The sequence below is a fragment of the Vespa crabro genome, chromosome 2, assembly GCF_910589235.1.
Source record: "Vespa crabro chromosome 2, iyVesCrab1.2, whole genome shotgun sequence".
In the NCBI taxonomy this organism is placed as follows: Eukaryota; Metazoa; Arthropoda; class Insecta; order Hymenoptera; family Vespidae; genus Vespa; species Vespa crabro.
Genome location: NC_060956.1, coordinates 13,320,999 through 13,342,038, shown reverse-complemented (window position 1 = coordinate 13,342,038; position 21,040 = coordinate 13,320,999). Strand labels below are relative to the sequence as shown.

Sequence of the window (21,040 nt, the reverse complement as noted above, 5' to 3'; positions counted from 1 at the left end):
AATTAAAAATCTTATAAGTTGTAAAGCTGTTTGTTCTGCTGAATGCAACCAATAGCAATTGTTTACATCAAGTTAGCAATAATCTGAGTCTGAAATTAGCATTTGATGAAAGTTCGCATTTAAATTTATTTCTATTCACTTATTTAATATATATCATTTTTTCTGGATAACGATTATATTGTATTTATAAATAATTATATTATCTATATTGGCAAATTATTTGAAATTTAAGCTTTCGTTTAGTATCAAATTAGTAGTAATAGTTATCCAGATAAAAGTAGTTATGTACTCAAATTTTTTATATCATTTTATATCATTTATGTATTATTCGAAGAAAATACATTTTCCTTTAATTTAACTTAACAGTGATTAAAAGATTGTCTATCATATTTTTTAAGAATAAAGATAATCATGAAAAAAGTAAATTATTTCTTTTATTAGAATCTTTGATTGAAATAAATTCTCAAACTTTATTTCTAGGAACTTTAGTTAAAGCACTACATATTTTCTACAAATGAAAAGTAAGCAAAGCTATTGATGCAGCGAGTATATACAGCGAATATATACACATACGTATTTTTCTTTCTAATGGCTCTAGTATATTACTTGCTAAATAAGGACCAATCTTCAAATATATAAATTATCAATATATAAATATTGTTGAAGATGATCACCCATTTCCTTAATAATTTTTTAAACATATTGTAAATAGATACGTAAGTTTCCGCTATCATCTACTACATACGTATTTCTATGGTTTCTTGGTTTTTCGTATTGATAACAGCTTGAACATGTTTCGTAAATAATATATATTGCTGCTTGTCATAAAGTATCTACGTCATGCACAGATGTATATAGATACGATATTTATAACTGTTTTGTCAACTATATTTTTTATTGTATTAAATTAGTTATGATTTTTGTAAATTAATACAACCACGGCCTTGATTGTGGTATAAATAAATAGTCATAAACAAAATTTAAAAAAAGTGTAATTTAGTGTATAATTTACAACTCGTGTGTTTTAATATGTAGAAAGATAAAGGCTTTTTTAATTTTACTTTTATTTTATCTTTTCAAGAAGTTTGTAGTAATTGTATATTTCTTTTCCTCTTTTCTCTTAATATTTTTCCATATTGCAATAAAAATTATATATAGTGCCCTTAACCTTCAATAGCAATTTGGTTGCATAAGGAAAAATGATTTAAACTAATAGGAAGGTCGTCTCTTTGTTTATAAGTTTTTTATTTATTATCTATAAATAAGCAGTTTTTTTATTGATATTCAACATAACATTTAATTTTTCTTTTTTGTTTTATTTTTCAATTGCAAATTTGTAATGAAATTTTATAGAGAAGATATTTAAAAATAATTTTTTATATGTTCTTGCAGATTACTAAAACAAGATGTCTTTAATAGAAGGTGTTGGTGATGAAGTTACAGATTTTTTTATTGCTTTGAGTATCATATTGGTGGCTTGGTTCGCATGGTGTTCTACAAATATTGCAGATCAACCAATAATACGCACAGTACTTATATTGCAACATCGAACACGCACAAGTATTACAGAATTAAGAGCAAATCAGAATACCAATACTCTTAATCAATCTCGTAATTTGGAAATATCAGATGAAGATTCTATGGAAACAAATACTATTGAAAGTAATAATTCAGAAGCAAGCTGTCCGGAAACATCTATTGCAGGTATTAAGTGTCAGTTATATATCAGCAGTATATATAATAATAATAATAATAATAATAATAATAATAATAATATATGATTTGAATTTATAATTTTTAATTTTATATTAGATGTTACTGCTCCAGCATTACGAAGAGTAGCAGAAGCTACCACTTCTGAAGAGGTTCTCATTGAAACTATGGATTCCTTTAATAATGAAGAGACAATAGTGTTAAAACAATCTAATGAGGAAAATTCTACAGATGAATCTAATAAACCCGAGTCAATGTGTCCTAGTACAACAGGATGTACAACTGAAAACTTGTCGACTGCCAATGCTAATGAAATTACTATAAAACTGAAATTCATAAATGATGATCAAAAAGTAGTAACCGGAAGTCTTAAGGAAATGCTTGGAGACTTCAAAAGGTAAATTATATTTATTTGTAATACTAATTATAATGAATATATTGATATAGAAAAATCTTATTTTACTCATAATATTTTTTAGGCGACATTTTCGAGTAGAACTTGATTCACAAAAACTGGTGCGCTTAGTATTTAAAGGTCAAGTGCTTCAACCAGATAGCCAAACATTAGAACGATGTGGTCTTTATAATCATTGTGTAGTTCATTGCTTAGTACATCAACCACGGCCAGCTACAACATCATCACGGCCGCATACATTAGATGAGTCATCAATTTATTTCAATCCACAGACTTTCCAAGATCTCCCTGCGGGTAATGGAATCAGCTCAGTACATAATGAATGGGATTTAAGCAGGCTTTTAGTGAGCATTTTGACTCTTATCTTAGGTCTTGCTTGGTATTCTCGTTACCACTATGCGCAATTATTTACTGCGACAACTACACTTGCATTATATGCACTCACTGCAATATTTACGGTTTCTTTATTTAGCAATTTTTTCCCTGATCAAGATAGCATTAGAAATATTGAATGAATTGATGTTACTGTCTTATTATTCAAACAATTGTGTGAACAAATTTTACCGATTATAAGTAAGTAAAAGAAATGGACCTTCAGCACTCATTTTACTTATTAATTTATGCAGAAACGTCGTCGGATATAATGAATAAACAAATAAAAGAATTTGATTTTTTTAATAGCTTGCAAGTTTAATACTTGAAATAAAACGAAGAGTAAAAACTTAAACAAGTGATTAATATATATGTATAATAATGTAGTCAAATATGAAGTCTTTATTGAATTATTTGTTAGCTTTAATGATTACTAATAATTTCTAAAGAAAAGAAAAAAAAATTCAAAACATTTACATACTTATTGATTATTTTATGAAAAAAGTAGCAACCAAAAGGATAGAATGTGGTTGCATGCTGGTGCTTTCTTATGTTATTCTTTGTTCAATTACTTATATGTATTTGTCAATATAATTATTACTTTTGATATACATGGTTGATACATTGGATTATTACTTTTCAAAAGATATTTATATTTATAAATACATTTAAAAAGTCATTACTGGCATTTGAAACTGTTGATGACTGTTAAATGTAATAATATATATTATTGTAAATGTATTAATAATACAATTAGTAAACAAAATAAATTATAAAATATATATACTTATCATATGTCATAATTAAGTATGAGTATTAAAAAAAAAATATCTAATTATCTTATGTTGCAGCTATTTCTAATGTGAAAATATTTGCAAGTGAAGTGATCCAGACGCAAGTAATAAGTCATTTTATTATTGAAATGATTTAAATAATTGTAAAATAAGTGTAACTTTGCTTTTTAAACATGAATCATAGTCACATTCCAATTGATATAATAGTACTTATTATGAAAAGAAATAACGAAATTACGATAATCACAATTTTAGAAGTGTTTCGTGTTATTTCTTAGTTTTTAAAAAGGAAATGATATATTTACATATTAAAGTATATCACATGATATATAAAATGTCTTCTTTATGTGTTTAATATAATTAAATATTTTCTCTGAAATAATTTTGTTTGTTTTAATATTGGTGCAATTAAAGCAAAGTATATATAATTATCTTTGAAAGAATTTATAATAGGAAAATAATACACGATATAATGACTTATTTATAATTTTGTAAGGTATTACAGAATAAAGTGATCTATTATGTAATTATTTCTGATATTTTTGATATTATTGGTCAATGTTATTAAAGTATAACAAAAAAAATCTATATAATATTTCAAACGTGTTTCTTACATTCATGTGTTGCGTAAGAAATATAGAAAACTTGAAAAATTCAGTTAATAATAAAATTGTAATTGTTTAATATAATATGAATAAATTTTTATTTATTTGATATTTTTTTACATGTCTATTTTTATGAATCTACTTTAATGGTTATGATCAGTTGTATATTATGTATATTATAATTCTATAAATTATTTCAATATCATATTACATCGTTAAACATTTATTAGATAAATTAAAATATTAGAGATTAAAAATCTATTATTTCCACATTATTAATTGTTTATTTATTTGTCTCCTCATGTACAACGTATTTTTTTTCTTATGTTATTGTTTTATAATGTATAAATAGTTAATATTTTATAAATTTTATGAATAGAATAAATAAGTGATAATGCATGACAATAGATGGTATATAATAAGTAATTTTTATTTTTGAATTATTTGTAACAAATTGAAAACATATGATGTGATTTTAAAAGAATTAATCAGTTGAATAATATATGTTATTCATATCTTTTTGGGTTATATATTTTCAAAATTTGGGTTATATTATTTTCAAAAATGACTGATATTTATTGTTTTAGTATGTAATTCTAATATAGATGATACATTTGGAAGTGAAAATACAGTATCATTTGATGTAAATAAAGCTTGTATATATTGTTTTAATGAAAGCATATCTAATGTACAATTTCCTTGAGGATTTTCTAGAAGTATACTAGTTTTTTTATTATCATTAATTATATTAAGAAAATGACAATTAGGAGACTTAAAATCAACTATTGATGGATTTGCTAATGTGCCAATTTTAACCACTTGAATAGTTTTTTTATTTAATGATCCAATATCTGTATTATTTGTAAGTAGCTTTCCATCAACATATAGATCATAAGTAAATCCATAAATTCCAAATATAATATCTATATTCTGTCTTAATTGTTCATACGAAATTAAAGTTGTAAGTTCAAGTGTTTCTACTTCTAATAAAATTGTACCTGCAGGATTAGTAGCACCAAATCTTGGCTTTATATTAATTAATTCGACATTAACATATTTTGAAAATGGTTCAACTTCTGTTATATTATTTTTAAGTGTGCTTTCTATTTTACTCTTAACAAGTATAAGTTTCATATCAATACCTTTAATGTTCTGCATTTCTTCAAGAATAATATTATTATTATTTGACAATTCAGATATATGTTTTTGAGGAGTTTTAGTTGCATTTTCAATAAACTCTTTATGACTGAGAATTACTTTAGCTAAATTACTAGTTATATTTGGAATTTCATAATAAACAATTGCCTCATCAGATGGTACCAATTGTGCTTTTTTTCTTAATTTCTGTATTCTATTAATTATTTCTCTTGCTATTCCTTCATTTTGCATACATTCATCAGGTGTAATTCCTAAAAGAATCAATATATTTCCTTCACTGTGGGCTTCATATTGCTTAGAAAGTTCTTCAGCCATTGGACCAGTGAAATTAAACATTAAGCGTAAATCACCCTCACTAAGCTTATGACCTTGTATTATAATTTCCTTTGAAGTTATAAATTGTTGTAATTGTTCATCTGACAATTCTTTAATAGCTTGTGTAACAGATTTAAATTCTCCTTTTAAACGTGCACCTAATATTTTATGATCAGGTTCAGCTCGTAAAGTTACACCATATTTTTCTTTATCTGTTGTAATTATTAATTCTTTTACATTTAATTCTTCGAGTATGTATGATTTTAATGAAACAATATCTTTCAAAACATTGTTATCTTGATGAATAACAACAATATTTGGTAAAGGATATTTGACAGGAATAGTTTTTCTATCTCTTACAATTCTGCCTAATTCAATGATAATTTGCATATAGGATACTGATTTTTCAATACTTTCATCAATTAAATGGATGGAAGGATCAGGAATCATTTGATAATGAACACTATCCATATTAGTATTACAATCAGGTGGAAGTAGTTTTGACAAACGTTGAAACATAAACTCTGTTAAAAATGGAATGAATGGTGCGTTAATTTTCACCATTGTGTAAAGTATACAATATAAAGTATTCAATGCATTTTGGCAGTCAATAGTACCACTTTCACCTTTTATTCGTCTTCTGTTCATTCTTACATACCAATTAGTAAGATTATCTATGTATTTAATTAAATGAGGCACTACAGTATATAGTTTATATGCTTGCATTTCTTGTTTAAGAAGTTTCAGCAATGTTTGTGTAAAGGATATTATCCACTTATCCATTATATTGTTAGAGCAACTATTAGTAATATTCTTATATATAAATTTAGTTTTTTCCTCTCTTTCAAATCTTTCAATATTTTGCATTAAAAATCGAAATGCATTATACCAAGGAAGAAACACATCTTTTATTATATCTCTGACTCCTTCTTCTTTGAATCTTAAATTTTCTGCTCTAACAACAGGTGAATTGATTAAGTACAATCTAAGAGCATCTGCTCCATATTTGTCAATAACCTCAATGGGATCAGGATAATTCTTCTTGCGTTTTGACATTTTTTGTCCATCAGATGCTAAAATTAAACCACTGGCAACAAGATTTTTAAATGGTGCTTTGCCAAAAAGTGCAGTAGATATAACAAGAAGGGTATAGAACCAGCCTCGAGTTTGATCAATGCCTTCTGCTATAAAATCTGCAGGAAAACTTTCTTCAAAATTGTTTGGATCTTCAAATGGATAATGCATTTGTGCATATGGCATAGAACCAGATTCAAACCAACAATCAAATACTTCTGGTACACGCCGTAAAGGTGGATATCCTGACCGTACAGATGGAATGGTCAAATGATCTATATTTTCTCTATGGATATCAGTCACTTTTGTATTACTTAATTTCTCCAATTCTTTAATACTTCCAACACATACAACTTCTTGACCATCTTCAGAAATCCATAGAGGTATAGGATTACCCCAATATCTATTTCTACTAATTGCCCAATCTCTAGCATCTCGCAACCAATTACCAAATCTCTTATCTTTGACATAATCTGGTACCCAATAAGTATCAGCATTGGCCATTAATAATTTGTCCTTTATAGCTTCAACCCTAATAAACCATGATGGTACGGCCTTATAAATTAATGGTGTATCAGATCGCCAACAATACGGATAACTGTGTTTAATAGGGTTACTATAAACTAGTCTATTATTAGCTTGAAGATATTTTATAATATCTTTATCCGCATCCTTCACATATTTCTCTTTAAAATCATAAACTGGATCTGTAAAACAACCACGACTATCGATAGGACATACAATTTCTTGATCCTTTGTTATAACACCTGCATTTAAACAACATCTGTAATCATCTTCTCCAAAATAAGGCGCTTGATGTACAATACCGGTTCCACTTTCTGCAGTAACATAATTATCATTTAATATTACAAAAGCACCTTTTTGTCTTAACTGAACAAAATAAGGAAAAAGTGGTTGATATTGTTTCCCTTTTAAATCTGATCCTTTTCTTTTTCCACATACAGTATAAAGATCTTTAGATTTATAAATGAGACTTAAAGAAGATTCTAATAAAATATAGATATTATTAGATTTATTATCCTTTACTTCTATATATTCAAAAGCAGGATTACAACATAACGCTAGGTTGCTAGGTAAAGTCCAGGGAGTTGTTGTCCATGCTAGAATAGATATATCTGGTTCATCTACCAAAGGAAATGCTACTACTACAGATGGATCTACAACATCCTTGTAATTTTGACCAGATTCAAAATTTGATAGAGGTGTAGTGCATCCAGTAGAATATGGCATTACCTTAACACCTTGATAAACAAGCCCTTTATTGTATAATTCCTTAAAAATCCACCATATAGACTCCATATACCATGGGTACAATGTTTTATAATCATTTTGAAAATCTATCCATCTACCAATTCTACCAACTATTTTCTCCCATTCTGTAGCATATCTCATTACAATGCTTCTGCATTCTTTATTATAGTTTTTAATACCAATTTTTGCAACATCATCTGAACTTTTGATATTCAAAGTTTTATCTATTTCAAATTCGACAGGTAAACCATGTGTATCCCATCCAAATCTTCTTTCAACATGATACCCACTTTGATGAGCATACCTTGTTATAATATCCTTTATTGTTCCAGCTAGTATATGTCCATAATGAGGTAAACCAGTTGCGAAAGGTGGACCATCATAGAATGAATATTTCGGTTTACCTTTCGACAATCTTAAACTATTTTGAAATACATCCAATTTTTTCCATAATTCTAAAATTATTTCTTCTTCTTTCGAAAAATTTATCGTCTCTGATAATTTCTCTATCATTTTAAAATGATTTTTTTATGCACCTTTAGTCTGTAACTATTCGACGTCTGTTACAAAGCGTAATAATGAAATTCTATTAGGTTATGAATTCATGTATTGAACTACGTAGTACGAAATCATAAAAGAAACATAAAATCTGTAAAAGTTACATGTAGGTGAGGTTATCGTATTCATTTAGAATTTTTGCACACAGTGCAACCAAATATAAGAACGATCTAAGGATACTACTTTTTGATTCGTTAAATGCCGACGTATCCATATAGACCTTTAGAAAGAAATATTTTTTTTGCACCAATAGATAAATTTAGTTGAAAGATTTTAGTTACGTACCCATTTCTGATAGGTGCACTAATAATGATAATTTGTTGCTTTCTCTGATAGTTAAGTTTCGTACGAAATGTAATGAATTATTGTCGTGTAATATACTAAAAGAAAAGTAACACTTAAATGTGTAGGTTATAGCTGCGCAGACGCGTTATGTGTGTATAATAGAAGCATGTCGAGTAATATTGAATGTTAAGTTTGATCCCCTAAGACAGCCATTGTGTTATTATTGTTTTGCGCATAAACTTTTAAGAGTTTATGATCATTAAATTTTGTAACATACAGAAGGAAACTTTGAAGATTATTTTATTGTATATTTTATACGGAATCATTACTGAATCGCAATCATGACTGATAGATCAAGTAATGGAGATTACAAGCATGAGAGAGAAGAATCTCCAGAAAACAATTCTAATTTGCCGATAAATAAAGAGCGAGAAGAAAAGGATCATCAGGTTGATAAAGCCGGAGAATATGTAAGAGAACTTTTGCAAGAGAAAGTCGAGTTAGATTCACAAAAATGGCCCAATGCGACTCGGTTAATTGATCAAGGCAAGAATTTATTTTTCCAGATCATTTTAAAAATGTTCGATGTAGATTACATTGAAACCAGAACTTGATAAATTATTTTTTTTTTTTGTTAATTTACAGAAATACAGAAAACTCAAGCTATTGGAAAGCCATTAAGAGATCCAAAATATGTAGATATTTATCGTGAAAAACCTATTCGCATTTCTGTTAAAGTTTTGGTGCCTGTTCGTGAGCATCCAAAGGTGATTATATTATATCAATATCATTACAGCAAGTTTGATACGTTATAAAACTTTTGGATATGTTATAAAACTTTATTCGTAGTTTAATTTTGTTGGGAAATTATTGGGACCAAAGGGAAATTCCATGAAACGTCTACAAGAAGAAACTATGTGCAAAATGGCAGTTTTAGGAAGAGGATCAATGAAAGATCGGCAGAAGGTATACTTGCTTATATTGCATTTAAATGTCTATACTAATATGTACCTAAGATATTTTTAATACCAAAGATGCTTACTATTACTGTTTATTATTAAAAAATTAAAAGCATACTAATATATTCTAGGAAGAAGAATGTCGTATGTCTTTGGATCCGAAGTATGCTCATCTGTCGGATGACTTACATGTAGAAATAACAGCTTTAGCACCTCCAGCTGAAGCATATGCTCGTATAGCATTTGCACTTGCAGAGGTTCGGAAATATTTAATTCCAGATAATAACGATAACATACGGCAAGAACAAATGCGTGAAATGGAACTTAGTATGGCTGATGATTCAGCAGTTACAGAAGATAGAAGACCTTCTATTAGAGGTGTTCCTCCCACAGCAGGTGGTATACTTAGACCTACCACAAGGCCAACATTGCAAAGATCATCAAGAGGTTTGCTGTTTTGAATACAAAATATTACATCTTTTAACATCTTCTATGTGTGTAAGATTGAAACTGTACTGCTAATCAAAAATTTTGTTAGTTTTTCAATCAGTTTCAGCACCTGTTCTTCCTCCACCATCTAATCGTGGACCAATTGCTCGATCGATGCCTGCGAAGACAAAAGTTTTTTCAATATTAGACCGTGCGCGAGCTGCCATGGATCAGAGTTATGGGTAAATGTTTAATGTGTATATTATTTCTAATAAATAGTAAAGGAAACATTATATAATATATTTCTTTTTAAAGCTATGAGACTCCAACTCCGCCTTTAAATAATCGCGTAGGAACACATGATTATGAATATCATCCATCTTCAACTACAAATACTCGATATGCAGATCGTCATTATACATCGACTGCAAGGTATGTATAGTTCATAATCAGAATAAAAGATTACTCTCCAAGTAAAAATTAATTTAGAAAATTTAATTTAAATACATTTTATTAAAGTTAGTTCAGGTATTTTGCTAGATATCGCATTTTATTTTGTATCGCCTATACACACGCATATGTATGTGTGTATATACATATATATGTATGTCAGAGATTTCTTTTAATATGATAAATAAATGTCTTTTTATAGAAGAAAGTTTTACTAAAACTACGTCCTGTTAATTATCGATAGGTACGTGAATAATTTTGCTTTTATAAAATGATCGTTAAAGGTTTTTTTGTTTTGTTTTAATATCATACAGTGACGACATGTATCCTACTTCGAGATATACAACCTATGAATATGAAGAAGAAGCTGTACCACATACATCTCATGATTATTATGAAATGTCAGATTATGCAGGTAAGAATATGTTTTTTACCTTAAACTCTCTGATGTTTAATATACTTTTTTCTGAAGTACCACTTCGGAAATCAGCGTAAAATTTAGGAAATGAGCAAAATACTTATAAAAATAATTGATGACAGCTGTATTAATAAAATCAATTGTTGATCCCTATAAAATCAATTATCAATACGATAATTAATACGTTAATAATTAAAAATAAATGAAATGAACTTTAATATATCAACAAATTTATGAAACATAAAGACAGATAAAAACTTAACATGTGGGTGGGTGATCGTGGATAAATCAATACCTCTACGGGATTTTTTGTTAAAATAATGAATTCCTTATAAAATCTATCAATAATTGAAGTACATAAATCCGTAAAATTCGCAGAGGATACAACAAGCCGCGCATGGAAATCATACAAGACTACAACAACGTCAGGCTCGAGTTCGCGATATCGCAGCGCTCCATACACACGACCTTCCAAGTAAACATCTGCAAAAGTTCTTTAATTTTCTTCTTGATCTAAAATTATTCACGATCTATAAATACTATTTTCTGAACATTATTATTTCATAGCCCTAAACCATTGACGTGTAATCTTCCTAATGTACGGCGACCTATGATGCCGGCAATTCAGAAATCCATAAACGAGCGTATGCCAGATCGGCTTTGAGCTAACGGAGGCATGAAGCTTAATATGGTAAATTATGATCAGGAATAATTTACACTTTACGTCATATTTTCTACGTATTTTCTACGTTTCATTAATACGATAAAAGTCACTAGTTACCATTTTTTTATCATTATTTAAATTGTAAAATCACACCAATTTACTTTCTTTTTCTTTCTTATTACTCATTTGATTTCACTTGTTTTTCATCTCTTTCGCTTAATAAGGTCCACATCGATTTCAGATGAGTATTTCGCAGTCAGTGGATAAATCAGAATATATTAATATGATGAAACGTATAATCAAAGCATAAGAAAATTCAAAGTTTTTAATACAAGTTACAAGCGAAAGTTCTACTCTCGGCAACCTTAAATCACAACACAGTATTAATAGTTCCTAATTTTTTGTAAAGGTATAAATTTCAGTTTCAAATCATTTATCCAAAATATTATGTTACATTGGTAATGAAGTAAATTATAATAATAAACAAAATAAGATATATCAAACATTTAAATAAGCAAGTAATAAATTGTAATAAATGTTACAACATAACGCGAATTTTGCAGATACTTTTTTAATTTTCTTTTTATTAGTATACTTAATTTTGTATATTTGATTGTTTAAAAAGATTTTTAATGATATTCATAAATATTTTTGTTTCACACATAACACACTTTTTATCAATTATTGAAAGAACTTCGGATAATCAATAATTATATCCAAGTGTAAGAAATAAAATTTAATTTAAATAAGATAATTATTTTACGTAAATAATTATATTATCTAAAATAATATATAGCACCATGGTGGTAAATCAGTGATTATCTAATGATATATATGAATATTATAAAAAAATTTTCATTCAAATATATTAAAAAATATAGTATTAAAACAAAATTAATAATCACATGACGCGTGTATACATGAGAAATATAAAACAATAATTTAAGTACATTTAAGTACAAAATTTGAAATATAAATTAGCATGAAATTATAGTTTAGAATAAAAGTTAAAATAATATAAATATTTAATAAAATATAATAACTGTAATTTCTAAATATTTTGTCGTATTAAAAATGAAATATTCATTTGACATATGTAATCATCATAAACCAGAATACATATATCACATAAAAATAAAAAGTCTACTTAAAAAATACAAAATAATACCCAAATAACTAATAATTTTTGTTGTTCTAAACATGGATGAAAAAAGCTTTACAAACATAATTAATGTGAAAATTATTAACACCTTACCCATTATTGTTCAAACCATAACTACATCGTTAATGAACTAACAATAAATAATCTTTAACTTTCGTACGAACATATTCCCATTATTAAAATATAACATTATAATTAAAGCGATGATTTAAAAAGAAACCAATTAAATGGACGATGATGGAAGACCAATTATTGACAAGTTTGCATATTTCTAATCACGATTTCATATATCTCCCTTAGGTGTATGAGAAAATTCGGAAAATCGCGTGGGAACGCGTTCTTTTCGATTGAAATATTTTTGATCCTCCTGTGATTCACGGAGCATGTCCCGATGAAACGTGAGTATTTCAACTGCATGCATTCTATCCCTTCAACCTTTTTCTCTTTTTTATCTATCAATTTTCTAGAAATATTAAAATACTAGAAAACTTGCAATGATAAACGAACAAATCCTAATGGGAAAATTGTAATATTTTATTGGCAATATGTTTTTCTTTAAGTCTATGTTGTTTTTCTTTATTTTGTTAATCGCATGTGACAATTACCAGAAAGACTTTTTACAGGCAAAAGAAACATCATTGTTTATTATGTGATGAAGAAATTACATCGTTAAAGTTTCAGTGTGCATAAAACTAATAAAGACATTTTTTTTAAAGTGTATTTTTTAAAAATTAGGTTCACGTCCAGCAGAAGAGATCTTAAAGTCTTCGGAGCAGCACGGTGTTTTTCTCGATTATTTTTCTTTTTTGAAAGATAATACTAAATCAAATAGAAATATAAGGAAAGAGACATAGTTGTTTAATAGAAACATGTGCTTTAAGTTTACCAGTGAATTGAATTTTCGTTCAAATCTTTCGTCCGGGCCCACCTTGAAAAACACTCAAGAGGATCTATTTGAAATCGGACATTTTTTAATTGCTTAGAAACAATATCCTTATTTATTTATCACACACCAATATACAAAAATGAACTGTATAATTAATATCAGAATATAATATACTACGAAAATTCAAATATATTTAATAAAGATATATCTGAGTATCTTACAAGATTAGAATGATGTATCCAACTTGAATCAAAATCTTCTACAACATTCTCTTTTGCGGTTGGCACAGAATTTCTGGTAGAAAATTGTTTTTTCTACGGCCGTTTTAAAGATTATAAATAAGTATTAATTTATGGAATCTTAATTCTAACGAAGTTGCCTAAGTAATCTCGAGTGAAAATAAAAAGATGTTACGTCTTCTCTTCCTTTCTCCTAATCTGTTTTTTCCTAACTAATCCATTCTGTGAAGTGACTTTAAAATCGAATGTACTCTCTTTCATGGAGTGCATCGATCTCGACATGGTTCACGATTGACGAGTTTATGATGATTCCCGAAAATATTCGTACGTACGTACGAAGTATGTGTCGAGTAACAAATGCATCAGCCGTTGTTTTATAGTAATCGGTATCGCGAGGTATCATACAAGGAGAGGGGAGGAGAGAATATTCACTGTGCGTTTTGCATGGAAAATATTGCATAGAAATTTTTCGCTTTGTTTATCAAGGTTTACTATTCAACCTTTACTTTCGAAATTCAGCAGGTGTAACTTTTATCTCGATGGACCGAATCGCGAATCGGAAATAAAAATCTTCGAACTCCGATATTTCGCAATAAAATTGTTGAGGGCACAACAACAGGCTAGAGCACGAATCCGCGCTACGATTCTAATTGAGAGCGCAGAATAAAGGGAAGTGATACTGGTTTAGGAGATGGTTTAAGGTAGTTTTTCGGTTTATTTTCTGCTTTAACTCTCGCACTGCTTTGCGACCATGCTAACACCGTTTCTATGAAAAAACATGGAATGTTGAGTAAATCGTTATTTTTGTCTTCTTTTGAATCGGTTTGATATCTTAATAATGTACGATTATATCACAAGAAAGATTCGAATACTCTGTACATAGCCCGTGAAGTGCGACGCACTCGCGCTGGAGCATAATCTTACATTTACATAATTATACGCCTAAAGATTTAATTACAAAGTTAGATATGTCTCAGGTTCACCTGGTGTTGTACTTCATACAATGCCCTTTTCTATCTTTTTTTTCTTTTTCACTTTCTTCCTTTCTCATTAAATTCTCCTATTTTTTGATAATATCGATCTTTCATCGTATTATATAATACACATGGAAACAGAGAAAAATCGATTCCGTTAACTCTCGTTTCCTCTACATTTCTTTTTTCTACTTTTCTTTTTCTTCTTTGTTTTCGTTCGATTTTCTTAATGTTTATAAATCGACGTTAATTGGCACATTTCAAATGGCAACTTTTGTCTCTATATATTGGCACGATAATCGTTTTTTCTCCCTGTTTTTTTCTCTTCCATATTTTCTTGCCTTCCTCTTCCTTTCTTCATTTTTTTATGTTTAAAGAAGAAATTCATGTCGTTTATCACGACGAACGCGGTACGTGACGTTTCCTTCTTCTCGAATTGTTCAGGCGTGATGAAGATATAAGAATAACGATATAACGATTATAAATTAATACTCATAGCCTCAGACGGCTCTCAGAGGTGTTTGCATCGCGCATTGGTTTTGAACTTCGCTTCCTCCATCATGACCTTGTTATCTTCTTGGTTGCATTCTTTTTTAAGTTAGAAAAAATTATCTTTAATAAGAAAATATAAAAAAAGAAATAGTCCAGATGTAAAAGACATTAGGAAATATATATATTTTATTATAACTAGATCGATTGTTCGGTAATTAACGATTTATATCGGTTGAAAAAATTGTACATACATAGATACTACATATAGAAAGAAACAAGATCGCTGAAGAGGAATGCGAAAAGCTTGGGCATACATACATACATACGATTGATCTTTAAGGGAGTGCACGTAGACAGAGGAATGAGATTGTTGCAAAAAACTGCATTCTTCTATTTACTCCGGCGTTAAGCCTAACGCGCATCTATCGATCCGCAAGTTCGAGAGACGACAAAAAGAGAGGGAGAGAGGAAGAGAGACATACATAGTTACGTTTTTCTTCGATATGTTTGTTTTCTCTTTTTCTCTAACAATAAGAACGATTCTACTTTTTTCTAAACCAATGAGAAAGAAAACGGTTGGTCGTATAAACGAGATAAGAACGATTGTTTCTATCTTTTTTTTTCATTTCTTTTCTTTTCTTCCTATCCTCGCCATCATAAAATATTTTACGACGAGCCGTCTCCTATGTCACGTTACATATGTAAATATACAAGTCGCATTTATTTTAATAGGATTCAACGCGTGAGACCGGCGCGCAATTAATATTTAGTATATGTAGTATGGATTGCACTTTGGATGTCTGATAAATATCACAAAGAGCCTGCTCTGTACGAGCAGCGTCAATAAAATAATAGATAATAGTCTTGTTCGAAAATGAACATTGTTTTAATCTTTTTTTCTTTTCGATCTACATTCTACATGGCTATCGTACGAATGATCGAAGTTCTCGAGCTAACTTGCGAAAGGAACTTGCGAATCGGTAGGGACGAAAAAACATGTTAATTACGCGTCACCTCCGCGTAATATACATAACACATATACATATACATATATATATATATATATATATATATATATATATCTGGTTTTTAAATATAAATACCAGTTTCTTATACTGTTAAAGATGCGAAACAAAATTTTTTTATACGAATGTTATCTGGTTCGAAGGGTAAAACATGAAAAAGTAGATTTGAGTTTCTCTATAAAAATGTAATACTTCGTGTATCATTTAATTTTTCTGATATTAATTAAATATGTTACAAAAAATTCAAATCTGCTATCACACTTTCCCCCTTGAATCAAACAAATCTCTTAGAAAACATTTGTCTGCTTTGTTAACGGTCTAAGAAATATAATTGCCTGTATATATTTAAACCGCGTGCGCGCGGATATATTATGTGTATGTTATACGCGTATTTCTTTCCACGTTCGTCGACGAATTGGTTGATGAAATTTGCAAAAGTCGATTCGAAAAATGATATTCGATCGTAATTGCACTGTTTTCGTGTCTTCCTTTTCGTCCTCGATCATTTCTTCCTTTCCTTTCTTCTTCTATCTTTAGCCTTTGCTCGTCCTTTTCGATTTTTTCTTTTTTTCTTGTATTTTTTCTTGTATTTGTGTCTATACTTCTCCGACCAGCCAACCTCAGTGAACACGCGCACCCACGCCTCATTTCGATGTGAAAAATTTGTGTGGATATGTGTGCGCGTGTATCTAATGGTCCACTGTCAGCTTCTCTATCGCGTGTGAGAGGGAGAGAGAAAGCTCAATTGTACGGCCAGGAGTGCCTTATAGACGTGACCACGTTCGAGGTAGGCGGGTCTTCCGGGCGTCACTTCTTCATATCGTTCATTAACGAACTGTCCTTGCTCTTATTCGTATCGAGATTCGATTGTTGACTGCTGGTCACACCGCTACCGTTTCCCGGATACATCTTCTCGAGATGATTTAGAGATTCACTTAGGAACTTCTGCAAGGATCAATCATGTCGTGAAATATTAGAGAATCTTTTTACTTGATGTGTTCTGATAAATTAACATATATGTATATATACAATATTTTTCTTGAACTACTGTTTTTCCTTTTCTTTCTATTTATAAAAAATTCAAAGATTTCTAAAATATTTTTTTTTCACATTTTATATTAATGATTTGTAAAGAGAAGTAATCTAATATAATGATCATACAATTAGTGCTTCTACAGTGTTTGTACATTTCGAAATTTTATATTTATAAGACGATTTAATTATCGATTTTATCTTCTTTTATTATTATGTAATAGTCAGTTGTATTATCTTGTACGCAATGTATTGAATCCTTTAATAGGATAAATGTGTACCTGTATTGCCGTGAGAGCGGCAACGATCGCTGGACTTCCAAATCCGTGCGATATGAGGGAGAAGTGCGTGAGATGTCTTTGTATGCTCGGATCGAGTATGTGTTGTGGCCGCGTGTTGCAGAGTGGTGACCTATCCTGATTAAGAAGATCCATCAGCTCTTTGGTGATTTGCCTGAAATGATGAATTTTAGTTACCGTAATGAAATCGAACTTGTTTTGATGGATAAAGGCAAAAGAAAAGAGAAGAGGAAGGAAAACTCTCTTACTTGGTGGCATGAAGAAGTTCTTTTCTCCTATAGGAATCTTGCGGTTCGCAATGTTGTCGACTGAGGTATTCGGCGACCTGTTTCGCAGGGAACTCGGTTTCACAAACGTAACCAAAGTCTCTGGCAAGGTGAATAGCTTCTCCTAGAACACATACATACGTGAAATTTATTTTTTCTTTCTTTTTTATTGTGTTTGTACCAATAAGAGAAAACATCTTATCTTTTTTTCATTCTTGGTATTTAATAATAATAAATGATAGGAAAAGATACCTATATTGAAGTTGTCGGTTTTTGTGTCAGTCGAAAGGGATTACGGTCGAAACGAGATTTTACAGATGCGTGTTCCACATTGGGGAGAGCGAGTTAAAAAGGAGAACGAGCGAACAACCTGACCGGCCAATATACTAAACAAGTTTCCGTTTGACAACTTCACTGTAATGAACGCGCATCGGCGATGAAAGTTATTCCAGCGCGGCGGCTCGATATAGTCAGGATATGCGTCATTAAGGCACTGAGAAGTGGCCAGAGCAGTCATTTTTTGCCAGGAATTATTATAACGCGATTTCTATATTATAGATTAGCACGGATTAATGATATTAAATGCAACGAAGATAATGCCTCCAATTACGTACTCATATCAGAGGAAATCGCGATTTACGTGAAAATTGAGATAATTAGCAAAATCATAGCGAAAAGTAATTTTCGCGAGCTCTTCAAAGTTCGAGTTAAAGGAGTTCGTAAATTGCATTCGATTACATATTTTTTTATTTTAAAAATCCAAATTGTGATGTTAAATCGATTTCCTTTAACGAAAAATTTAATGACATTATCAACTATTTTAAGAGTTTACATTTCTTTACATACATTTCTTTTCATTTTCTTGTTGTTCTTATTTTTTTTTCTCTCGACATGAAATATCTATCTTTTATCAGAATGAATAAAAAAGAAAGATAAATTTTTTCACAAATTTTTCTAAATAAAGTTTTGGCACAGAATAAGGAGCGAAAATTGTCTCGAAAATGTTTTAGTGAATTTTTTATTCGGTTTTTTCAAATGGTACCACTGGACCGAACGAGATGAAAATTGATCGCATGTCAGTAGGGTTAAAGAACTTGACAATAGGACAACGGCATACTTATGTATATAATCTTGGGTGTATTACGTCATCACTTCTTTGCCGGTTAACTAATCGCACAACGAATTTACGCCTGAATCAGGTAGTTAGGTGGATTAGTATATGTATGTATGTTGTATACCGGGTAAGGTTCGAGATAGGTGTTACTTACACATCTGCCGTTTCGAGAGAATTCCCACACTTTCGCCTTACTCGACAGCCTCTTTGACTTCTCCAATACATGATGGAGAAGTATGCCTGGCTTTTACATCTCTCTCTCTCTCTCTCTCTCTCTCTCTCTCTCTCTCTCTCTCTCTCTCTCTCTCTCTCTCTCACTTATTCCGTATAACTTAACTGCGGAAATAATTTTAATGCCTTTAATGCCTTAATAATTTTAAAACTGTGTTTTTAGACTTGTAAAATTATAAATAAATCTTCTTTTTTTTTGTAATACATTTTTAACGAACTAAAAGAACGTATCTGATTAAAAATACAGTTTTTGATTTTACTTTTGGATATTATAAGAGTATATTAATTTGAGAATGAGTATTTTAAGCAAAATATTTAATAATATATAAATATTTTAACGAAACATTCGATGGTGTGCGGAAAAAAATTTAATTTTGAAAGTATAGCAAATAAAATCATAGTGATTTATTAAAATCTAACTGTCGTTCGTGTCTGCCATGACTCGAAGATATCGTAAAGATAAGGTCGAAGGATAAACTGGGAAAGATAAAATCGACGACTCATGTCGACGACGAAAGTATAAATCAGGAATCGTGCGTATTAATGCAGTCGCTTCTCGGTACAAATCGAGCAATGGATGTTTATTGAAAGGTTTAAATTTACAATGCAACCTTTTCTTGTTTGGGAGAGGGAGAGAGAGAGAGAGAGAGAGAGAGAGAGAGAGAGAGAGAGAGAGAGTAGTTTCCCTCAATTTTATCTTATTGTAAGTGACATTAATCTTTCACTGTTTTTCTTTCTGTTTACAAGAAAAATAAATGTCGAAGGTAGCTGTAAAGCTGCATGTGCGTTTTGTTGGAGTGAAATGATTAATTTATAATTTCAATTAATGACGCGAGTAACAAATTTATGATAAATGAATGGAATCTGACGTTTTGTCCAATTCATGGAAAATTCTGTTCAATTTGTGTTAAAAGAAAATAAGAAAAATTTCTTTAATACAAAGATAAACTTTAATTGTTCAGAAATGTTCAAAGCATTAAAGCTTTCCAAAAGTAAAAAAATTAAACTAAATCGTTTAAAATTCAGTTTATCGAGTTTGTTGGGCGTATTGTCTCGCAAGTAAGAAGTTATCGCAACTGGTTGATGAATCGTGGAAGCGCGATGGAAGAAAGTCTTGCCTCGGTGTTTTATGGAAGCTCACCGACAATAAATTATAATCAACATCAGTACCAACGACTCTGACGGGCCATACCTTAGCGTCGTTACAGTTTTGCCGATAGAAGAGCGTGCCTTGCGATCTCTTTACGGACGTAAGACGAGCGTGCGAGAGGATCATTAAACGCTTGAGTTGGTATCTCTTGCCCGCGTATTCTTGATTAATCGAGCTTTGCTTTTTAGCTCAGAATTGAAAGAATGAGTAAACGATATGAGAAAAATATTTCAAGTTTTGTTCAAAGCCGATGATGACGTTATCAGCTAAATATTTCAAACGTCAAACCCTTATAGCGATAAATTTATGTTCAATTATATGTTCTATTATATTATATTATGTCAACTGAAGAATGATCGTTTTTCTTAGAAAATATATATATTGTTACACCTTGCGCAACAATTTATAAGAGAGAGAAAGAAAACTCGATTTATTTGTAATAAGATTTACAAATATTTACAATAAAGGAGCAAATATATGAAATATCATTGAGTTCGTAGTCGCACAGAACTTTTAAGTCTCAGGGCTGCCCCCCGAGAAATCCTATTGTTGATGTTTATAAACAATCCTTTAAGAAAAAAATGTGATGGACAAAAGTTTATTCCGAGTGGTTCGTTCTGAGCTACGTTCGGAGCCAAGCTAAAGCTCTGAGCACTTTCGTAACAATATATAGAAGACAAGTCCGATTT

The 21,040-nt window shown here is 29.9% G+C and overlaps 4 protein-coding genes across 21 annotated transcripts in view; 2 read left to right on the top strand and 2 right to left on the bottom strand.

The window, feature by feature from the left end:
• Positions 1–548: 548 nt before the first annotated feature.
• Positions 549–2,725, top strand: LOC124422242 (transmembrane and ubiquitin-like domain-containing protein 1). Of its 5 annotated transcripts, none has more exons than XM_046958440.1 (4): positions 549–716; positions 1,393–1,704; positions 1,813–2,110; positions 2,193–2,725. In XM_046958440.1, exons 2-4 carry the CDS (start codon positions 1,407–1,409, stop codon positions 2,641–2,643), a joined length of 1,047 nt encoding a protein of 348 aa, XP_046814396.1. In that variant the 5' UTR covers positions 549–716; positions 1,393–1,406; the 3' UTR covers positions 2,644–2,725. The 5 variants fall into 5 exon arrangements, with proteins under 5 accessions (XP_046814396.1, XP_046814397.1, XP_046814398.1 ...); XM_046958441.1 differs by lacking the exon at positions 549–716 and adding an exon at positions 725–850; XM_046958442.1 differs by lacking the exon at positions 549–716 and adding an exon at positions 822–953.
• Positions 2,726–4,294: 1,569 nt separating this feature from the next.
• Positions 4,295–8,445, bottom strand: LOC124422398 (probable isoleucine--tRNA ligase, cytoplasmic). Its single transcript, XM_046958795.1, has one exon. The coding sequence runs from the start codon at positions 8,229–8,231 to the stop codon at positions 4,458–4,460; it is 3,774 nt and encodes a 1,257-aa protein (XP_046814751.1). The 5' UTR covers positions 8,232–8,445; the 3' UTR covers positions 4,295–4,457.
• Positions 8,446–8,614: 169 nt separating this feature from the next.
• Positions 8,615–13,717, top strand: LOC124422400 (KH domain-containing, RNA-binding, signal transduction-associated protein 2-like). Of its 8 annotated transcripts, none has more exons than XR_006941858.1 (11): positions 8,615–9,107; positions 9,207–9,328; positions 9,411–9,527; positions 9,652–9,967; positions 10,059–10,191; positions 10,265–10,381; positions 10,714–10,814; positions 11,196–11,292; positions 11,385–11,508; positions 12,944–13,041; positions 13,379–13,717. XR_006941858.1 is itself a non-coding variant. In XM_046958806.1 (10 exons), exons 1-9 carry the CDS (start codon positions 8,903–8,905, stop codon positions 11,479–11,481), a joined length of 1,293 nt encoding a protein of 430 aa, XP_046814762.1. In that variant the 5' UTR covers positions 8,615–8,902; the 3' UTR covers positions 11,482–11,508; positions 12,944–13,717. The 8 variants fall into 8 exon arrangements, 4 of the variants coding, with proteins under 4 accessions (XP_046814762.1, XP_046814760.1, XP_046814761.1 ...); XR_006941859.1 differs by having other exon boundaries at positions 13,360–13,717; XM_046958806.1 differs by having other exon boundaries at positions 10,071–10,191; positions 12,944–13,717.
• Positions 13,258–21,040, bottom strand: part of LOC124422399 (transcription factor AP-2-epsilon) — a 141,800-nt gene continuing 134,017 nt past the window's right edge. For all 7 annotated transcript variants that reach the window (XM_046958801.1, XM_046958802.1, XM_046958803.1 and 4 more), the window contains 3 exons: positions 17,839–17,980; positions 17,573–17,744; positions 13,258–17,204 (listed from right to left, as the gene is read on the bottom strand). In XM_046958801.1, coding sequence (XP_046814757.1) covers positions 17,067–17,204; positions 17,573–17,744; positions 17,839–17,980 — 452 coding nt within the window. In that variant the 3' untranslated portion in view covers positions 13,258–17,066. The remainder of the gene's footprint in view (positions 17,205–17,572; positions 17,745–17,838; positions 17,981–21,040) is intronic.

Coding starts and splice junctions, on each gene's coding strand:
- LOC124422242 (XM_046958440.1), top strand. CDS start 1,407: ATGTCTTTAATAGAAGGTGTTGGTGATGAAGTTACAGATTTTTTTATT. Junction 1,705..1,812: donor TCCGGAAACATCTATTGCAG/GTATTAAGTGTC, acceptor ATTTTATATTAG/ATGTTACTGCTCCAGCATTA. Junction 2,111..2,192: donor ATGCTTGGAGACTTCAAAAG/GTAAATTATATT, acceptor AATATTTTTTAG/GCGACATTTTCGAGTAGAAC.
- LOC124422400 (XM_046958804.1), top strand. CDS start 8,903: ATGACTGATAGATCAAGTAATGGAGATTACAAGCATGAGAGAGAAGAA. Junction 9,968..10,058: donor ATTGCAAAGATCATCAAGAG/GTTTGCTGTTTT, acceptor AAATTTTGTTAG/TTTTTCAATCAGTTTCAGCA. Junction 10,382..10,713: donor CATTATACATCGACTGCAAG/GTATGTATAGTT, acceptor AATATCATACAG/TGACGACATGTATCCTACTT.
- LOC124422398 (XM_046958795.1), bottom strand. CDS start 8,231: ATGATAGAGAAATTATCAGAGACGATAAATTTTTCGAAAGAAGAAGAA.